Source organism: Electrophorus electricus, chromosome 26 (genome assembly GCF_013358815.1).
Source record: "Electrophorus electricus isolate fEleEle1 chromosome 26, fEleEle1.pri, whole genome shotgun sequence".
Lineage (NCBI taxonomy): Eukaryota > Metazoa > Chordata > Actinopteri > Gymnotiformes > Gymnotidae > Electrophorus > Electrophorus electricus.
Genome location: NC_049560.1, coordinates 1,306,114 through 1,327,057, shown reverse-complemented (window position 1 = coordinate 1,327,057; position 20,944 = coordinate 1,306,114). Strand labels below are relative to the sequence as shown.

Sequence of the window (20,944 nt, the reverse complement as noted above, 5' to 3'; positions counted from 1 at the left end):
GATATCTTCTTTCCAAAGTCACTGGCGAGACAGCAACTGCAGCTAACGCATTCAACATTGTCAGCATGGACTTTAACGTTGGATTTATACACTGTCTCGTTAGAGAGAGCATTTTGACAGACACGAAGAGTAGGTCAGGAGTGCTTTCTTCTTGACCTTTCCAAACAACGCCACTGTAAACGTTTTATCAGAGGAAGGAAATTGAAGTGTGAAATACAGCGGGCCGGCGGGTGCACCTCCGGATCAGCGCTAGCTAGCAGCTGGGGTTCTGGTCTGCTAGCTCATTTGTGAAAGTCGTGGCAGCTTATAGGTTTAGGTTTTTAAAGTCAGTTAGCTAGTTAGCTAACCTAGTTATCTAAATCGCTAAGATATATTTAAGTAAAGGGTATTCGAGCTATCTCTCCTGTCATCTATTTGCCACTTAAAACATTGCATTTTGTTACAAATTGGTACCAACATAATTATGTTCTCGGCAGAATTTGGAATGATTTTGGACTGACAAAAACTGCCTAGTGTACTCCCAGGTTTCTGGAAAATAATTACATATACTGGCATAAATAAATATGTTTGCTTTGTAGTCTATATGAGAGGATATTTGCTTTGTAAACCAGTTATGATGAGCATTCCAAGATCAAACAATCACAGGTAAACCTGAGCAGATCAGCTTGTTTATTGCAGAATTTGATTTAATTTTCTCACCATCTTGAACTGATAACTATATATTTTTTTAATGATAGCCCCATTCCATAATGGGCAAGTAGACTGCTGCCTTCCAACATGGCCACAGCAACACAGCTCTTACTCCTTCTGTGGAAGAACTTCACGTACCGCAGGAGGAACAAGGTAGCTGCACTCCACCACAGTGAAGGACAAACGTCGCCTTATTTCAAACCAGTAAACCCAAACGGTATAGTAAAATGAACCTCTCCGCAGATCCAGCTAATCGTCGAGCTTCTTTGGCCACTCTTCCTCTTCCTCATTCTCATCTTTGTGCGGCAGTCACATCCTCCCTATGAACACAGCCAATGTAAGTGCCTGTGTGTGAACACTCTTCTCATGCCATTGCACACCCAGTTCACTGTCAGGTGCTCCTCTTCCTCTTCCATGACAGCCAAATTATGTAAGATGATTGTCCGCAGCCCCATTACTGCAGGGTGGAGTTGTTATTTTTTGGACATTTATTCCTCAGATTGCCGGCGGTCTCTGAAAATACGTTATCTGAACGTTGTTCAAATGACCATGATGTCAGCGCGATGTGTATAATGAAATGTTTTCATGGAATAAACATTTGAAGTATTAAGATATCCAGGGATGATGCATAGTTAGCACCTGTTGAATCATGGTTACCTTATAGAACAGGTACAACAAGGTGCTTGCAACACCAAAAATATCCAGGAATTCACAGGAAGCATACATATCATCAAACTAATAATTATTAGTATGATTAATAATTAAGTCTAGTTAACTAATTATAAGAGTGTCTGCCAAGTGCTGTAAATGGATCCATGGTAAAAAAAAAAAAAAAGGAGACATTGGATATTTGTGTACAGCTGTAGGCCAGGTATTTTATAGGTTGCTTTGTATTATAACAGATTTTTAGTCTACAAATATCCAGAGGAACTCTGATCATATTTAATATGAATGGATTTTTGCCTTGTTTCAGGCCACTTCCCCAACAAAGCCCTTCCCTCTGCAGGCACTATAGCATGGGTTCAGGGCATTGTTTGCAACATCAACAACCCATGTTTCCACTACCCAACTCCAGGCGAGACACCAGGGCAAATGGGGAACTTTGACAATTCCATGTCAGTATATTCTCCTTTCTTACATAATCACAGATGGTGACACAGTTCTGGTTTTCCCTCTCTTGTGTTCATCAATCAAGGGTTATTTTTGTTCTCTGTCCCTGTCAGTCTTTCTCGACTCCTACTAGACGCTAGGAGCGTTGTCACCTACGCTGCCCATCAGAGAACCCTCTGGGGCTTACAGGACCTCTCCTTCGCTGTCCAGGGACTGGGCGAGAGGCAGAATGCTTGGCCAAGTAGGGCCTATTTTGATATGCTTTGAGAGGCACAGATAAGCAAATGTGCATAAAGTGAAATGGTACAGTGAAAGGGAGATGGTGTTTTTAACATATGCATTAATGTGGATCTTATGTAATCCACTTTGTTGATTGATTTTAAATCCAAAACCTAATGTTATTCATTCTAATATAATTATATCTACATTTTTAGGTGTTCTTTATTATTTCTTGAACCTGTTAAATTTAAGTCCAAACAAATTAACTTTATTTTTTTTGTTGATTTTCATCGATTATTGTATATTTTTAAAAAATTCTTGTAGAGTTTTAGGTGTTTCACATGAAATTTGTTCAGCTCTGATTTCTCTCTCAAATTTTCTTCTAAAGATCTTGTAGTGGCAGAATACCTCAGACCCAATGAGACATTCTCTTCCTTCATGCGGGACAATTGCAGTATGCCCTCTGTGTCTGTAGACCAGTTACTGAGGGCTCGACTCAGCCTGCAGCTGGTAAGCTTGAGGCTATGTGCTCCATTAGACTTTGATAATAGCCACTACAAACAGGATAAATTCAAAGATTTTGTACATTCCTTCTTCTTGTTTTTGTCTGTAGGTGGCACCGGCAGGTGCTGGAACACCACTCTCTGACATCATCTGCAATGCCACTCTCCTGGGTCGATACCTCACAGTGGAAGAAGACACGTCGTTTAGCAAGCTGCAGCAGGAATTGTGTGCTGTTCCCTCAGACCTGTTGCAGCAAGCTGAGCAGGTCTTCCTGTCACAGCTGGACTTCAGCAAGATTTTCACAGTCAGTATTCTGGCTCACGTGATCTCGTGTGATTCCCACAGTTGTGTTATCAACAGACCATTGTAGTAACTGAACTTGGACACACATGATGCTATAAGCTCTAAGAGGCAGGATGTTTGATAGATGAGAAATCTATACATACATAAAATAATTATAAAATGACAGTAAATAACTATTAAAAAGACCAAAAACCCCAGAAATTAAAAAAAGCCCACAACTGTGACAGTCTCTTTGTTTACATGCCACGCACAGGCTGAATGTCTAAATTTTGCTTTTGAGGTATTTTATTTTCTAGCCAGTTTACCATAAACAGTGGTGAAGAAAGCGGTTGCACTGTTTTACCTATGTGTTCCTGTCAGAAGGAAGAACTGCACTCCAGTACTGCTGAACTGCCGCTGCTCAGCAGGGCCGTCTCGTCTGTAGCTCAGGAACTTGCCACTGTTATGGATGATGTAAGCACCAAGCCGTCAATCCCACTATGCCGCAGGTTTACGTCCTTTCCTGCACTGATGCCTTTTGTGTTGTGCTGCTGACATTGCATAATATCAGACATCGCAATAATGTTTACTTTGTATACCAGAGTCTGTGTTGGATTATGTAAAAAAACTTGATGGAGATTAATGCTGTGTGATTAGGAGTGTCAGTTAAAGGAGTGAGACCCAGTTAATGTTGACCTGGATGGTTTTACTCTCCACATATGTTAAGTAGTTGTGCCCTTATAGTGTCCAATGCTATTCTGAATGGGCCGCTGTTTCTTTGCTTCCTGCTCACCTCTCCTCGCAGGTGTCTGCCTTGTCCAGCTTCTCGGAGCTGAACGCCGAACTGAGGCTGCTGTCGCCGGAGAACCACTCAGCTCTGCCACACGACAGCTTCCAAGCCTTCTCCAGGATCATGTGCGGCCACCCTGAAGTGGGTGGTGAGAGGATCCCCTCCTTCAACTGGTATGAGGACCAAACCATCAAGTCTTTCCTAGGAAGAAACAGATCAGAGAAAACCCACACGGACAAGGACAACACCACCAGTAAGAATGTCCGGTTCAAATTCCTTAAATTAATACACATAAATTAAAATGTAAAGAAAAATGGTTATAGACTAACCAGTGCAAAATGTTGTAGTAAGAGGATATGTTATAAAATAAAATCTACATGCTACATTTTATAAAAATAAGTAAAGTATTACTTATATTCCTTTACACATAATTAATTAATTAATTGATTGATTTTTTTTTATCACTTTTTAAAAAAATAATTTTTATCACACTCACCCATACTCTTAAATGGTTTTTAGCAGAGCTCTAATGAATAGTCTAATTTCAAACTACCTTTTTACCAGTATTTTATCAGTCTCTCTTTGGTGTCTTCTAGCCCCATTCTGTAAAAACCTGATTGAAAACCTTGAATCGAATCCTCTCTTTCGTGTTGTGTGGAGAGGCATCAAGCCACTTTTAACTGGGAAGCTTCTATTCACACCAAACAGTCCAGCTACACGCCAAATCATGAAAGAGGTACTTTCCAGCCCCTAGCTGTTCTTAGCTTGGTCATCTATTTATTGTGAATTGTAATAAATAGTGATTATTTATTTTTATGGTGTAATATTGTACGTTTCTGGCATTTGTCTTTGTTTTTTGTAATTATGACTTTTTGTTTGTTGGTTTTTAATTTCAAAATGATGTTCCCTATTTAGCAGTCAATAAAGTGACCATAATGACATATTTCCTCTGGAAAAAAACAATATTCCATTCAAAATACCATTTCACTGTTTGAAATAATAATTAAACATAAAAATAAAAATATTGGAAGTTTTATCATTAAAAAGTAAAAACAGAACACCCATCAGGTGAATAGGACGTTCCAGGACATGGAGATTCTGGAGGAGGTGTATGATGCATGGATGGAGGAGGGACCCAGGATCAAGAGCTTCATGGAGAGCAGTGTGGAGATCCATCTGTTACGGGTTAGCCATCACTGTCTGGACTCTGTTTAGCTTTGATGATCTGTTAGAAAGGCCCAGCTAGAAGTTATGCTCTACGCTTATATAAAATTAACTTTTCCTCCATAAATGATTATTGTAATTAGGAGATAAATTACAGAATCGACAGAACAATCACTGGATTTACTTGCTACAGGATTTATTGAAGCAGCCCGAGGTGGCTGCGTTGCTGAACCTACGGCTGGAGAACACCTCCTGGACAACGTCCCACCTCACCCACTTCCTCTCCACGCCTGATCTGGACACTCCCAGGAGAGAAGGAGCACCTCCCACCTGGCTCGATCTATACAATGACATCAACCGTACCATCAGCACTTTGTCCCAACTCTCGAAGGTACCACCACTTCTGGTACATGTAGCATGGCCGTGCTGAAGGTCCCAGGCTCTTTCTCACGCATGTGCGTTCGCCCATGTGTGCGGCGTGTTCTCGCAGTGTTTTGAGCTGAATAAGCTGGAAGGGATGGCTACAGAAGGGGAGATGGTGGAGCGAGCCCTGGAGCTGCTGGAGGATCGGCGGTTTTGGGCTGGAATAGTCTTCCTCCTCCCGGACCCCTCCACCCCGGAGCTCCCGCCCCATGTCAAGTACAAGATCCGCATGGACATAGATGACGTTACACGCACCAACAAGATCAAAGACAAGTAAGCTGATACCAGACTATGTTCTCTTGGTATTACCTTTAACACAGCTCACAGGAAGAGTTATCTTTTATGGATTTGCTGGATTTTAGCATAGTACTCCTTTTCTTGCATTTATTTAGTGGTTACAGATATGTGTTATGCACGATATAAATGTGAAGTTTCTGTATCTGTAGGTTCTGGGACCCAGGTCCAGCTGCAGAGCCCTTCAGTGACATGCGATACGTATGGGGCGGCTTTGTTTACGTGCAGGATTTAGTGGAGAGCGCAATAGTGCGCATCCTAAGTGGCAAACGGCCGACTACAGGAATTTACGTCCAGCAGATGCCGTACCCGTGCTTTGTGGATGACGTGTGAGCTCTGAAATAAGCAGCGCTCTGCATTACATGTTGCACTGTACCGTTGTTTTGAAGTTCTGCTCTTCTACCTTTTCACTGCTAAATCATCTGTGCCAGAGCAGAGGAGGCACTAAAGGGTGCACTTTAGTCATGGGACTGGGAAACTGTACAAAGTGTGGAAATCAATTATGCCCCCTACAATTACTTATATAAGTTAGCTCTATATTTAATTACAGCAAATAAGATAAAGGTTTAAAGATTACTTATCCTTATGAGACACTGAACCATTGTATGTGGACGTTTTGGTATTTTGCTTTTCTTTGTTCAGGAGGTTAATAGTAAATTCAGAAGGCAGTCACTTGATATTGGTAGTTAAAGAGGTGATTACCTCCTAATGGCATCACTAAATTCCTCATCACGCTCCCTCTGCCTTCTGTCCTGTCCCTGCCGTCCCGGCAGCTTCCTGCGTGTGTTGAACCGGTCGCTACCTCTTTTCATGACGCTGGCATGGATTTACTCAGTGGCCATGATCATCAAGGGCATGGTCTATGAGAAGGAGGCACGGCTGAAGGAGAACATGAGGATCATGGGACTGAGCTCTACCACGCTGTGGTTCGCCTGGTTCATCAGCAGTTACCTGCCCTTCCTGCTCAGCTCGGGCCTCCTCATCACTGCACTCAAGGTACAGACACTAGAACCATCCCCTGACCCCCAACCCCAAACCCCCTATCCTCCATGGGTCAGTTAGGGCTCTGCTCTGTGTAAGTCACATCACAAAATATAAAATGGTAATTTTTTTGGAGAGCTAATTTGCATCAGTAGTACAGAGGTCATTGTAGTGATAATGAATAGCCAATATTTTTGTATAGCCCTCGTCACCCTGAGACAATTTTCTTTGACAAAAGAAGGGATTTTATTATTGCAGGCATTAACCTTCCCCAGGCACTAATCTAATCTGTGAAACACCTTAAAAAAGCACAACAGCCAGCATGTGTCCCGTTTTGAAACAGTGGCGTGAGTAAGGATTCAAGGAGGTTTTTCCAATATGCCTCACAGCGTGATCTTTGCCCTCAGGTGGGAGACATCTTGCCTTACAGTGACGCCACAGTGATCGTCTTCTTCCTGGCTGCCTTTGCCACGGCCACCATCATGCTGTGCTTCCTCATCAGCACCTTCTTTTGCCACGCCAGCCTAGCAGCTGCCTGCGGTGGCCTCGTCTACTTCTCCCTCTACCTCCCCTACGCGCTGTGTGTGGCCTGGCGCGAGTACCTCACCAGCACGCACAGGATCCTGGTGGTGAGCTTCCCAGTCTGACCCGATCAGTTAATGATGCTGTTAACATTACTAACATTAACATTGCCTAGTTAATGTTGTATTTACAAGTAGTTGTCTTTCCTATAACAAGTATTTGTAAATATAATATTAACTAGGTAACATTTTGGAAGAATATTAATTTGGTGCCAACAACAAATTTGTTTTGCTTATTTAAAAAATAACAAATCAAAGATTTATCTAAATGTTCGAATATAAAAGAACTGAATTTTGGCCCATTTTGGTCATTTGAGTGAGATGAAAGGAGCTCAGTATTGTGGTTGCCCAAGGATTTGATTTGCTTGTGCCGTAGAGCTTCCTCTCTCCGGTGGCCTTTGGCTTTGGCTGCGAGTACATTTCTCAGTACGAGGAGCAGGGAGTGGGTATCCAATGGTTCAACCTGAGGTCCAGCCCCACTGAAGGAGACCAGTACAGTTTCACTACCTCAGCCATAATGCTGTATGTGGACGCCTTCATCTATGGAGTGGCTACTTGGTACATCGAAGCTGTGTTTCCGGGTTAGAGGCACTCGTACTCTGGGAGCAATGTACGCAGATGATCAGTAGCAAAAACATGAAGATGCAGTTCTGAGTTTTAAACACCCTTGTAACTGGTTTCCACAGATTTAAAGATCATCCTGAATTAAATGAAAACTAAAACTACACTTTTGATTCATTGTCAAAAAAGACTCATTATTTAGATTTTATTTAGACATCAGTTCTTGGGAAGTCTGACCATGGTTTGGTTCTATTTTCAGGTCAATATGGTATCCCCAGACCATGGTATTTTATCTTCCAGATGAATTACTGGCGAGGAGCCCCACTAGAGGAAGGATTACACATTCCTCCTGCACCGCAAAAACAACCAGACAGTGAGAACACTGCTTAACAACACAGACTGACTTTAAAAAAGGAGAATCCAAGCTCCTTTGCATTTTACCATCATCTCCTCATAGCATTTTTGTCTGTTTTATTTTGCACTGTGTACAGATCAAATTGAAGCTGAGCCTTCCAATCTCATCCTTGGAGTAGCTGTACATAATTTAGTCAAAATCTATAAAAAGGGGGCCAAACTTGCTGTCAATCATCTGAGCCTCAACTTCTATGAGGGCCAGATCACATCATTCCTGGGTCACAATGGAGCTGGCAAGACAACCACAATGTAAAACCCAAAAGCAGGGATAGTTTCACCAGAAATTTAATCTAGTGTTAGTATCTACTTCTAACAAGCAACTAGCAGTTTGAAATAATTTTGTAACTTCTCGTGGCAGGTCCATTCTGACAGGGTTATTCCCCCCAACTGCTGGAACAGTGTACATTAAAGGGATGGACATTCGCACGGACATGAACGCCATCCGGAGAACCCTGGGAGTGTGTCCCCAGCACAACATTCTCTTCGATATGTAAGCTATTACTCTGGCAAGGTAGACATTGTTTACATTGCTTACACACAGCGGTTTCAGTGACTGTTGGTAATGGTGTTTTAACCTGAGTGCACGCTCCCTTGCTCTCTTGCGTAGCCTGACCGTGGAGGAACATGTGTGGTTCTATGGTCGCATGAAAGGCATGAGCAGCATCGAGGTGAAGGAAGAGATGACCAGCCTGCTGGAGGACGTAGGACTGCTGCACAAACGTCACGAGCAGACCAGGAACCTCTCGGGTGCCCCCCGCCAATAAAACACCACAGCGTAATGGCGGAGCAAATGAGGTGGAATTGATGCTGTTCTCCTGTGTGCTTATTCGCTCCCTCACTTTTCCTGTCACAGGGGGCATGCAGAGGAAGCTGTCTGTGGCTATTGCTTTCATTGGGGGGTCAAAGGTCGTGGTCCTGGATGAGCCCACGGCTGGAGTTGACCCCTACTCCCGCCGTGGGATCTGGGATCTGCTACTCAAATACCGCAAAGGTCCTTTTTTTTAATTATTATTATTATTTACATTTATATAATGCCTTTCTCAGAATCAGCGATGCTTTACAGACAGATATCAGCCTTTACAAACACACACTTTTGTTTAACCAATCACATTAACTGCACTTGCAACATCCAACAACACTTTTTAATAGCTTAGGAATCACTGAAGGCCTTTCTGGTCACTTTCAGAACGTACAATCATCTTGTCCACACACTACATGGATGAGGCAGACCTCCTGGGCGACCGCATTGCCATCATCTCCCAGGGCAGGCTGTGCTGCTGCGGCTCTCCGCTCTTCCTGAAGGCACGCCTGGGCATGGGCTACTACCTCACCGCCGTCAAGGAGTCCCAGAGCCGCACGCCAAACGGCGCCAGTGCTGCCAAGCTCATGGCCACGCTCAGACCCACGCCCATGAAGGTGAGCCGTCCTCTGCTCTGGAGCAATGAGTTTTGGGAGCACGGGGCCTCGCATTCGAGTAAAGCTGTGTTCATCCTCTGTGTTTCAGGACAACGTATCTTCCATGAGTGGGGACACCGGTGTGGGGAGCGAGGTGAATGACTCAGGTGGGATACGTGTTGTCTGTTCAGGACTGTTGGGGTCTAGAACTTTATAATAATCTCTGCTATATTTTAAGATATAATGTAAAAGTCTAAAAGGTCAAGTCAGTTTGGATTACTAGGATGTTAAGCACATGTTGTGCACAACTCACTTTCCAAAAAAGAGTTATGTAGATTCCTGTGAAGGAAAAACTGATTCCACTCAAACAGTGGTAATTAATGTACAATCATTTAATGTCTAATCTTTTTAACAGATTTATTTAAATGGCCTAGGTGGGATAGTTGCTGTTCTTAATGGGTTATCCAGCGTGTGAGGACTATAAGACAGTGCATTCATTTTTTTTTTTTCTTCCCCAGAAATGGGTATACAATGAACCACCCAGTGACCACTGTGTTCAGAACAGGAAAAGACTCTCTGGGTATAATGTTCCTTTCCACCTGCAGACACGATTGGCCTCATTGCCCTTGCCCAGTACTACGTCCCCGGGGCCCGGCTGGTGGAGGATGTGGGCGGCGAGGTGGTGGTCAACTTCCCACACGCCGCCTCCCAGGATGGCACCCTCACCCTCTTTTTGGCAGAACTGGACAGGCGCCAGGCCGAGCTGGGCATCGTCAGTTACGGCCTGTCGGACACCACGCTGGAGGAGGTGAGGCGGCCAATTCAAAGCGTGCCTGCTTTACACTCTGTGAGCAGATTAAGACACTCCTAATGATGAGGTAGTGAAGGGCCTACGGCCAATATGAGACCATGGAGGAACAGACTGACCTCCACATGTACATTTCAGATCTTTCTGAAGGTGGAGGAGGAGACAGGAGTAGACGCCAAGCCGAATGTGACAACTCGGTCACTGGCATCTCTGAGCCAGCAGAGGGAGCCATCCGAGGACGGAACCACAGGCACTACAAACACTTTCTACTTTCTTGTCATTTAGCTGTGTTTATAGCCCTATTTCACTTGAAATAGCTGAGGGAAGAATTAGAGAATGACCCTCTGAGAACACTAAGCACATGGTAGTGTGGGACCAGGGGGCTGTGAGGTAAAAGTGAGGGGCCTCTGGTTGTGAAAGGCAGTTGAATACTTTTTCTGTTCTGAATCTCTTTCCTCGCTGCCAACAGGATGGAAGCGACAGCGCAATACAGGTACAGACTAGCGCAACGGTAACCGAGTGGCCCGGCGAGTGTAACGCCGAGCCATTAACCCCCAGGATTCTCTCTCGCACACAGAGTCCCAGGAGAGGGAGCCACTGAGCAGTGATGGATGGGGTGTTGAGCCTCTCACAGACTGGGGCCTGACCTTGCAGCAGCTCCGAGCGCTTTTCACCAAGAGGCTGCTGTATGCCCTCCGCAGCCGCCGAGGCTTCCTGGCTCAGGTACAGAGCTGCAAACCTCCTACTGCAGTCACTCAGAACACACAACCCTCATTCATAATCCCAGCAGGGTTTTCAGGTATTAACTGTGTCAGTCATTTAAAAGTAACACTAAAATATAATCTGAGGCAGCAAACGTATATTATTCTAAAGCTCCCATCAGTTTGGTTGCTTTTTTTTTGTTTGTTTTGTTTGCTTATTTGTATTTTTGGAGAAGCAAAGTTTGAATAAGGTATTTTGTTTTGAATTATGCACATTCTCCTTGTTTATAAAACATTGTTGGTTGATGTTCCTCAGATTGTCCTGCCTGCAGTGTTTGTCCTAATTGCCCTGCTGTTCAGTCTTATTGTCCCGCCATTTGGGAAGTATCCGGCTCTTGAACTCCAGCCATGGATGTATGGTGAACAGTACACCTTCTTGAGGTGCTTGCAACATCATAGTAATGCTGGCCATTGTTCACATTTGCCCTGAACATTGCCCAGACCATTCTCACTGCCTCCTGACATCTCTGCTGCCCACAGCGATGACACCCCACACGACCCTGACATCCAGAATCTCCTCTGGGCTCTCCTGGACCCTCCTGGATTCGGGACCAAATGCATGGACCACACAGACATGTAGGACACCTGCCTTTTCGCTGTTGAGCAAGTTCTGACACTATGGTGTTTCTGGTAACATGCTGTGCTACTGAATCATCAGGGAGGCCCAGTGCAAAGAGGCCAGGGACACAGACGTGTTCCTCCAACCCAAGACGCCCTACGCCACCTGGCCAATGAGCAACTGGACGGTAGAACGACCATCTCCCGAGTGCGAGTGTAGCACCGACAAGGTCCGCTGGATGCTGCCCAACTGCCCACTGGGTGCTGGGGGACTGCCCCCTCCTCAGGTCAGCAGCCCCTGCTGCTCCCCACCACATCAGCCTCTTAAAGAGCTACAAAGTTTGGATTTTAACAGCAAAATTAAGTTCTTCAACGCAGCGGTTTTCTTGCTTTGGTCACAGGTAAAGAGAATGACCGGTGACATTCTGCAGAATTTGACTGGGCGGAATATATCTGACTACCTCATGAAGACTTACCCTCAGATTCTGAAAAAAAGGTGTTCTTTAAATGGAAGAAGCCAAAAATGCTTTTCCAATTTTGTGCCAAACCAGTCTTTTATTTGTCTGTGTTCCTTTTTTATTCTAGCATGAAGACTAAAAAGTGGGTGAATGAGTTCAGGTGAGTCTTGTCAGTGTGAAATTTGCTATTTAATGCACACTTCAGATAATGTGACTGGGGGAAAAGTGACTTTAGTAATCAGATATTAATTAGTTAAAAATTTAAATTATCTAATTTTCTATTTGCTTGTCAGTTAAATGTTACTTGAGTAATCAGATTTATTTAAATAGTTGTCCAATTGTTTATAACAGAGAAATGGTTATGCTAATGCTTCCAAGACACATAGCCCAAACTCCTCCTACTTGTTATTCCATATACAAACATATGTCTTTGTCAAATCCTTGATTGTGGTTGGTTTACATGCATTTTATAGATATTAGCATATCTCCTCATGTTCTCATAACATCAGGTATGGTGGCTTCTCTCTGGGTGGTAAGAGCTCTCATGCTCTCACAGACACTCATCAGCTTGAGGAGTCTGTATTGACTATCAAATCACGTTACAATGTAACAAAGGTATGTCACTCACATCTGAGATCCCTTAAGAGCTTAAAATGTATCTTTTTCTTAATGTGTGTGTGGTGGGGGGGGAGGAGTGATGTTTATGTACACATTTAAAAATCTTATGCACTTTCCTTGTTTATATTCCCTCTGACATGGTTCTAACTTAATATCTTTAGACTTAAGCCTAATAAATGATCATAGCTAAGCACTATTGTAATTTGCTCTGGTCAAGAGCATTTGCTAAATGCTGGAAATGTACATAAGGTATATAAGGCACATAAAGTGGTTTGCCCAGCTGACATTCATTCATTCATTCATTCATTTACAGAACAGTTCACTGGATCAGCTTCTGGACAGATTACCAAGCATTGTCACTGGTTTCAATAGTCAAAACAATGTAAAGGTAAGATAAACAATGAGCTGGAAACTCATAATTCTCAGTAAGATTTATCTTGGTGCACCATGACGCTTTGTTGTTCTGTCCCCTAGGTGTGGTTTAATAACAAAGGTTGGCACGCGATGGTGTCTTTTGTGAACATCATGAACAACGGGCTACTCCGTGCCAATCTTCCTCCTGGACAAGACCGAAGGAAACACGGAATAACAGTCTACAACCACCCCCTTAACCTCACCAAGGAGCAGCTCAACGAGCTGGCCTTGTATGGCTCTTTTTTTTTTTTTTTTTTAAACACGTGTGACAGTTCTCTGACAAGCTTGCACTAGTTGCCTATACAGTGATTTCTAAATTTCTAAAGCTGTCTCTCTCTCTCTCTCCCCTTTTTTGCATTCCCTCTCTCCATCCAGGATGACCACATCTGTGGATGTGCTGGTGTCCATTTGTGTGATTTTTGCAATGTCTTTTGTTCCGGCTAGTTTTGTGCTCTTCCTGATTGAGGAGAGGGTCAGCAAGGCTAAGCACCTTCAGTTTGTCAGTGGGGTCAAGCCCATTGTGTACTGGACTGCAAACTTTGTCTGGGACATGGTCAGTTTCTAGGTGACCTGTGCCTGTGTGTATTGTATCTAATATAACCATGCTTGCTTTGTGTCATGGCCTGTGATGTGTGTTCGGTTTGAGCAGCTGAACTACACAGTACCAGCTACCATGGTGGTCCTCATCTTCATAAGCTTCCAGCAGGAGTCTTATGTGTCAGAGAAAAACCTCCCTGCACTAGTGCTTCTGCTCTTGTTCTATGGGTAAGGGCTGATGGAGCTACATAGTCTGATAGCAAAAAGGGCTTTACTGTGGGACACACCTATAGCTAGTTTGTAATACCATGGAATAAACATATAATTTTGTGCATCATTGAAACTAAAAACTTTAGGTTTTCTTTCTTCACTTGTGACCTCATGCTAAGGTTAAAAAAAAAAATATCCCCACAAACTGTCTGTCTTGCTATATGACTTGTTTGATAAATGTAGTAAATTTGATGAAGCCAGTTTACCAGGGTGAGATGACCGTGTGTGTTTTTCTGCCACTGCAGCTGGTCCATCACCCCTCTCATGTACCCTGCCTCTTTCATGTTCTCCGTGCCCAGCACGGCCTACGTGGTCCTCACCTCCATCAACCTCTTCATTGGCATCAACGGCAGCGTTGCCACCTTTGTCTTGGAGCTCTTTGTCGATGAGGTACCGAAAGAAAGAAGTCTCAGCCTTGACTCTCTGATTAGGTTTATTACACGCAAAGACCATGCCATTTTTGTCCTTGGGTTAAAATGACCAAAAAAAAAAAAAAAAAAAAGGTTTCACGTGTCTCTGTGCAGTACAGGTGTATATTGTGCTTTTCCTCATGTCCTCTTCAACTGCCTTCATTTTCAGCACTTAAACAAGGTCAACAGGATCCTGAAGAAAGTGTTCCTGATCTTTCCACACTTCTGTCTGGGTCGGGGGCTTATTGACATGGCTAAAAACCAGGCCATGGCAGATGCTTTCCAGAGGCTCGGTAAATGCCCCAAAGCGAGGCTATGCCAAGGAGCATAGAGGCAATCAAGCTATTTTTCATTGCATTATGTAAAAGGTTTTCCCTGTTGCATCTGCATAAGTGACCCAGGCCATTTAGACCTAGTGTTTTCAGCAACTTAATGTGGAATAGTATGAACACAGAGGGTTCTGTGTCCACAGGCACCAAGCAGACTCTGGAGCCGCTGGCCTGGGATTTTGTGGGGAAGAATTTGTTTGCTATGGCTATGGAGGGCGTAGTCTTCTTCATTTTCACTGTGCTGCTACAGTACAGGTTTTTTATTCATTTGAGGTATCTTTTTTATCTCCACTGAAATTATACATCTGTTATTTTATAAACATTTAAGACAGAAAACAGCGAATGCTGTGACCTGTGGGAACATTTCTCCTAGGTCAAGTTTGGACCCTGTCCTGCCAGCACTGGGCTCAGAGGACGAGGACGTAGCAAGGGAGAGAGACCGAGTGAAGAGTGGCAAAACCCAAGATGACATTCTCATCATCACAGACTTGAGCAAGGTGATTGTTAACTGAAATCATTTTCCTAGAAATTGAGTGAAGTAAATTTCAGCAGTTCTGACTGTTGCTTCCACATCTGGATTTTCAAGTCAAAATCTCAAATGTTTGATGTATACTGATCTTCAAAGACCTTGGACAGGGAGAAGAAATTATTGATTATCTTATATCTGACAGTTAATAATTAATATTATTCTGTATTGTTTACAGGTGTATAAAGCAGGCAAGAAGCCAGCAGTTAACCGCCTTTGTCTTGGCATTCCTCGGGGAGAGGTATTACAGATTTAATCATCTATTAAATAGAAAATTCACAAATAATTTACTTGCATAAAAGCACGCATAGTATATTGAAAAATTAAGTGCTGCTAGATAGATTTTTGCGATTAAAAATGGATAATCATAAACAGCATGTTAAAATATTTATTTCCCATTTTTATAGTGCTGCTTGTCATTTTTCTTAATTGCTGATCATTTCTTGCACTCTAAGATGGCAGTATGTCTGTTCAAAATGATGGTAGCTGCTGAGAATGGGTTGTGCTTTTCTTAATGATGTAAATGTTGATGAATGATGATGTCTTTCCAATGTCAGTGCTTTGGACTATTGGGGGTTAATGGAGCTGGCAAGACTTCCACTTTCCGCATGCTCACCGGAGATACCACCATCACTTACGGCAATGCTTCTCTCAGCAGTCACAGGTCCACTCTTTTTTTTTTCTTTCAAGTGCTGAAGTATTCATGACTGACCTGTGTACAGACATTGTAGTTTGTGCTGAATCATGAACGCTGCCTGTAATGGTAGTGCAGCATCTGGAAACCGAGCACTCCCTGTCTGACCCCTTAGTGTCCGCAACGAGATGGAACGGGTTCATCAGCTTATGGGCTACTGTCCTCAGTTTGATGCTGTCAGTGACCTTTTGACTGGTAGAGAGCACCTGGAATTTTACGCTCGATTGAGAGGTGTCCCCGAGCCATTTGTGGCAAAGGTATTGACACTCTGGGTCACACAGAACTAAAATTGAACGCAGTTTTGCCAGAGAAGCAGCCAAAAATCTTGTTAATATACAGCACTTGTAGGTTGGTGTGAAATAAATAAAATACAATCTTCAGCCTTTTGATGTCTCAGCCATGTAAATAATTGATGTTTGTCGCATAGGTCACTCAGTGGGGGGTGGAAAAGCTGGGACTGTCACAGTATGCTGAGCGAGAAGCAGGAGGCTACAGTGGAGGCAATAAACGCAAACTCTCAACTGCCATTGCTCTTATTGGAGCGCCACCTGTTATTTTCCTGGTTAGCCCTTGTCACCTACTGGTTCAGATAAGCATATGTTTCTTTGATTAATGTTTTAGTCAACTGCATTGCCTTAAAAAGCTGCTCTTTGAATGGCATTTCATCTCTATTGCATATACTACAGTTGTGGCCAAATGTTTTGAGAATGACACATTATGGTTTTCACAAAGTTTACTGCCTGAGGTGTGGTTTTTGTTTTTTGGTTTTTTTGTTTGTTTTTTTTTAGATCCATTTGTCAGATGTTTATATGGTATAATGAAGTACAATTATAAGCATTTCATAAGTTTTAAAACTTTTTATTGACATACATCCAGTTTAAGCAAAGACTTAATATTTAGTATTGACCCTTCTTTTTTAAGACTTCTGCAATTCGCCTTGGCATCTTGGATATCAGCTTCTGGGCAACATCTTGACTGATGGCAACCCATTCTTGCCTAATCAGTGCTTGGAGTTGATCACAGTTTCTGGGTTTTTGTTTGTCCACCCTCTTTTTTAGGATTGACCACAGGTTCTCAATGGAATTGAGATCTGGGGAGTTTCCTGGCCATGGACCCAAAATTTAAACGTTTTTTTCACCTAACCACTTGGTTATCACTTTTGCCTTGCGACGTGGTGCTTCATCATGCTGGAAAAAGCATTGTCCATCACCAAATTGCTCCTGGATCTTTGGGAGAAGTTGCTCTTGGATGATGTTTTCATACCATTCCTTATTCATGGAAGTGTTCTTAGGCACAATTTTGAGCACACATGAATGACCCAGGATGCCTTACTGTTGGTATGACACGGGACTCATGGTAGCACTCACCTTTTCTTCTCCAGGCAATCATTTGTCCAGATGTCCCAAACAGTCTGAGAGGGGCTTTATCAAAGAAAATAACTTTACCCCAGTTCTCTGCAGTCCAATCCCTATACTTCCTGCAGAATGTCAGTCTGTCCTTGATGTTTTTCTTGGAGAGAAGTGGCTTCTTTGCTGCCCTTCTTGACACCAAGCCGTCCTGTAAAAGCCTTCGCCTCACTGTGCTTGCAGATGCACTCACACCTGCCTTCTGCCATTCCTGAGCAAGCTCTGCACTGGTGGAGACCTGATCGCATAGCTGCATCCTCTTTAGGTGCCCTGAAGCCTTCTTCACTGCAATTGAACCTCTCTCCTTGAATTAAATCAGCTGCCTGGTCTTCGTTAACACTTCCTCCCGAGCTAACGAGAAGATGACGGAAATGATGTCAGCAGGTCATTTTGTGTCTGGGCTGAAATGCAGTGGCTGGAATGCAGTATTTTTGTGATTTATGTTCACTTTCATGGCAAGGAATGACTTTGCAATTCAAGCTGATCACTCTTGACAATCTAGAGCTAATACAAATTGCCACCATAAAAACAGCAAATTTTGTGAAAAGCTAAATTTGTGCTAGTGTCAAAACATTTGGCAGTGATTGTATACTATAAAATATGTTAATACAAAAGGAGATTTGTTACATATCCAGGCAAATACTATTTGCCTATTTAAAATGTAAAGTCTCTGATTTACTATAAAAGGCAAGTTACCTATTTTTTTATTAGTATTAATTTGCCCATGAATCCACTCAGTCCATCATTTGTAATATTGACAGGATAACTTATCTGATGTCTAATGCTTAGGACGAGCCTACAACAGGAATGGATCCAAAGGCTAAGCGTTTCCTGTGGAACTGTATCCTCAGTGTCATCAAAGAAGGGAAAGCTGTCATACTCACTTCCCACAGGTAGTGGACATAATTACAACATGAAAATATTGGACTTAAGCATCCCTGACTAAGCACTTATCCCCACTGATGGGGTTGCTAAGAACCTAGCAGACACCATTATGGCACATTGGTGAAGTTCTGACAAAAGCCTTCATTGTACATTTCATCAATGAAATAGCATTTCTTCAAAACAGCATTTCCTAGAAATTTCACATATATTATGTATAGGTAACAGTTGTATAGGTATGCATAAACCTTGTAGTACTATATTGAACCTTATGTGTGAATATAGAGCTTGCTATTCAATATTGCACAGCACCGACTGCTCTACTAAATGCTCTGTTTCTGCACAGCATGGAAGAGTGCGAAGCACTTTGCACTCGTATGGCCATCATGGTCAATGGCAGGTTCCAGTGCCTGGGTTCAGTGCAACACCTCAAGAACAGGTACCAGCCACAAGCTCATTAATGAGAAAAAAATAGCACACTTCTTATTTTAAGGTTTATGAATACATAATCATCAACATTATCTCTGGAGCTGTTCTTGTCCTTCCTACAGATTCGGGGATGGTTACACGATTATCCTTCGCTTGTCTAGTCCATCACAGCATCCCTGCCCAGTGGATGCCTACATAAAGAGCTCCTTTCCTGAAATTGAGCTGAAGGGGAGACACCACAATGTTCTACAGTATCAGCTGCCATCTCATGCTTGTTCCCTTGCTCATGTCTTTGATATTCTGTCGAATAAATACAAAGAGCTGGGCATATCTGACTATTCTGTATCTCAAACCACACTGGATCAGGTTAGAGCATGATGGTTATACATAAATTGTCATTTTGAAGTACTGGTTAAAAAATGATGAATTTGAGGACAGTAAGACTGAAAATACATTGTTTCTCTACCACAGGTGTTTGTCACCTTTGCCAAGGAACAGACGGATGACGATGACCAACTAAGACAGGTGGCTGTGAATGGTGGCTCAGTGACGGACCAAACCCATTGGCTTCAGCAATCCAGACGTATCCAGCCTCATCCACCCACTCAACCAATCAGATGTTCAAATTCTTCAAACCTTTCTCCTGATTGCAACAGACCACCTTTTTTAGCCAAGGCTTCTGAGTCTAAAGAGGACAAACATAGTGAGCTGTCAGAAACAAAAAGACCTCAGCAGATTCAGATGCAGTCTTTACTGGCAGCTTCAAATTATGAACCAAAATGCACATTTGGAATGAACTCTCTGAGCAAAGACCCTACTAGGCTGTTTCTGGTCAAGAGTAAATCACTGGAGAGCAAAATGTAATCCAGTTGTGACTGAGTGATGGGCTAGAAGAACCATGCATCTGAAGCCACACAACTGCCGGTCATATTTCCTTGTTTTGTTGGTGCCTTGCTAAACTTCCAAACTGAACACTTATCACCTTAAAATACCAGTCACCATTTAGGAATCGGTCTCTGTTCTGCAAATCTTCATCGGTGTTATGTTTTGCTTGAATCTGAAACTTGAACATTAATCAATGTATTGAATGTATTGAGAAGGGGATAGTTTCTAATGACTCCTCAATATAAGACTGAGAAAACATCTTTATGGTGTTATTTGCACTTTACAAATGTTAACCTTGTGCAATCTTGTTTCTTGACAAACACACTTTTAAGTTTATTAAATGATTTCATATGTTTTATGTATCGAAAATAGCAAATTACAAAGGCATTATATTAAAAACTTCCTTTATTATGTTAAGCATTTTATATATTTCTCTTTTTGAATGGTTTAGACAGCTTGCCTAAGACAAGTTGTTCTCTCCCTGATGCATTTTTGCATAAAAGTAGCTGTAAATCCAAAATTACACATACGATTGGACTTTTAATGCACTGCAGAAACTAGTATGTACTATAGAAAATGTAGTCTGTAGAAGTACAGTTGCAAGTGATGTTGCTATGGCTATGCATGAATTATCTAATAAAAAAGTATGGGGTATGGGAATGACCATGAATGAGGGGTGTATACATGAGGGATGCATGGGATGTGTGAAGCATGTGGATGCACTCGCAAAGGGCAATGCGACACAGCCACCAGGAAAGTAAAATGTTTGTTCTGGTGGTCAGAGCAACACCTGGAAGACTTGAAGCTGGGGAAAGGTTACTGAACCTTGCTTTTTGCTAGAATATGTGATGTATATTTATGTTAGAAATGGACATCACAGTTTCATTACCCAGGCACTGAAAATGTTAATGTTGTCCCTGCTCTAGCATACTTAAAATTCTTAAAAGGTTGTTAATTAGTTGATGAGCCAAGTTAGTTGTGCTGGGACCAGGGAAAAGACTGCATGGCTAATATGTAATGAGGACAAAAATTGCATAATCATTTTCCAGCATGATTACCCTTCTCTTCTGTCCTAAAAAGGATTTTCTGTATATCAGGGCATGAGCAGAATGAATCCGCATTTATGCTTTAATCGGTTTGTGCATCCCTCACGGAACAAGTGTAATTACTTAGCAATTTTGCTGTCATCGTGGTCACTCTGACCTTGTCTAAACACTTTTCTTTTCTTACTGCAAAGGGGTAGTGCAAGACTATTTAATGGCTCCTCATACAGTGTCTGCAGCCTGGTGTGCATTGCATTGCGTTGTGTTTAATTGCTTGTAGTCTAGTCATTTTTCTTTTACTTTGGAGAAACAGTCTTTGTGTCTACGAAAAAATAAGCATTTCGTATATCTTTTTGCATAAGTACTTTATAAATAAAGTGTACCGTCGGACCAACACTTAGTATGTTTTTAATTATAGGTATTGATCACAATTTTATTACCATGACTGGCTTTTTCAGCATTGTTGTCTAAGAGGCATAATCACATTTAAGGTATTTTTTTCCTAACT

General features: G+C 42.5%; 1 protein-coding gene across 4 annotated transcripts; it reads left to right on the top strand.

Moving 5' to 3' along the window:
* The first annotated feature begins 21 nt into the window (after positions 1-21).
* zgc:172302 (phospholipid-transporting ATPase ABCA1) lies at positions 22-19,564 on the top strand. 4 transcript variants are annotated; one of them, XM_027017351.2, is made up of 50 exons: positions 22-645; positions 738-843; positions 934-1,027; positions 1,664-1,805; positions 1,914-2,041; positions 2,408-2,529; positions 2,633-2,827; positions 3,190-3,279; positions 3,611-3,848; positions 4,192-4,331; positions 4,664-4,780; positions 4,953-5,150; positions 5,250-5,455; positions 5,629-5,805; positions 6,250-6,472; positions 6,865-7,086; positions 7,415-7,619; positions 7,859-7,972; positions 8,091-8,262; positions 8,372-8,503; positions 8,621-8,760; positions 8,867-9,004; positions 9,200-9,429; positions 9,518-9,575; positions 10,014-10,216; positions 10,355-10,466; positions 10,686-10,709; positions 10,794-10,939; positions 11,234-11,358; positions 11,458-11,553; positions 11,636-11,822; positions 11,937-12,031; positions 12,121-12,153; positions 12,503-12,608; positions 12,925-12,999; positions 13,086-13,255; positions 13,401-13,578; positions 13,675-13,790; positions 14,078-14,222; positions 14,412-14,535; positions 14,715-14,844; positions 14,945-15,068; positions 15,276-15,338; positions 15,655-15,761; positions 15,907-16,048; positions 16,219-16,353; positions 17,987-18,090; positions 18,426-18,518; positions 18,631-18,874; positions 18,980-19,564. In XM_027017351.2, the coding sequence occupies exons 2-50, from the start codon at positions 778-780 to the stop codon at positions 19,370-19,372; spliced, it is 7,017 nt and encodes a 2,338-aa protein (XP_026873152.2). In that variant the 5' UTR covers positions 22-645; positions 738-777; the 3' UTR covers positions 19,373-19,564. The 4 variants fall into 4 exon arrangements, with proteins under 4 accessions (XP_026873152.2, XP_026873150.2, XP_026873153.2 ...); XM_027017349.2 differs by having other exon boundaries at positions 3,187-3,279; XM_027017352.2 differs by lacking the exon at positions 10,686-10,709 and having other exon boundaries at positions 3,187-3,279.
* Positions 19,565-20,944: the final 1,380 nt, after the last annotated feature.

Coding starts and splice junctions, on each gene's coding strand:
- zgc:172302 (XM_027017349.2), top strand. CDS start 778: ATGGCCACAGCAACACAGCTCTTACTCCTTCTGTGGAAGAACTTCACG. Junction 12,609..12,924: donor CACGTTACAATGTAACAAAG/GTATGTCACTCA, acceptor ATTCATTTACAG/AACAGTTCACTGGATCAGCT. Junction 13,000..13,085: donor ATAGTCAAAACAATGTAAAG/GTAAGATAAACA, acceptor TCTGTCCCCTAG/GTGTGGTTTAATAACAAAGG.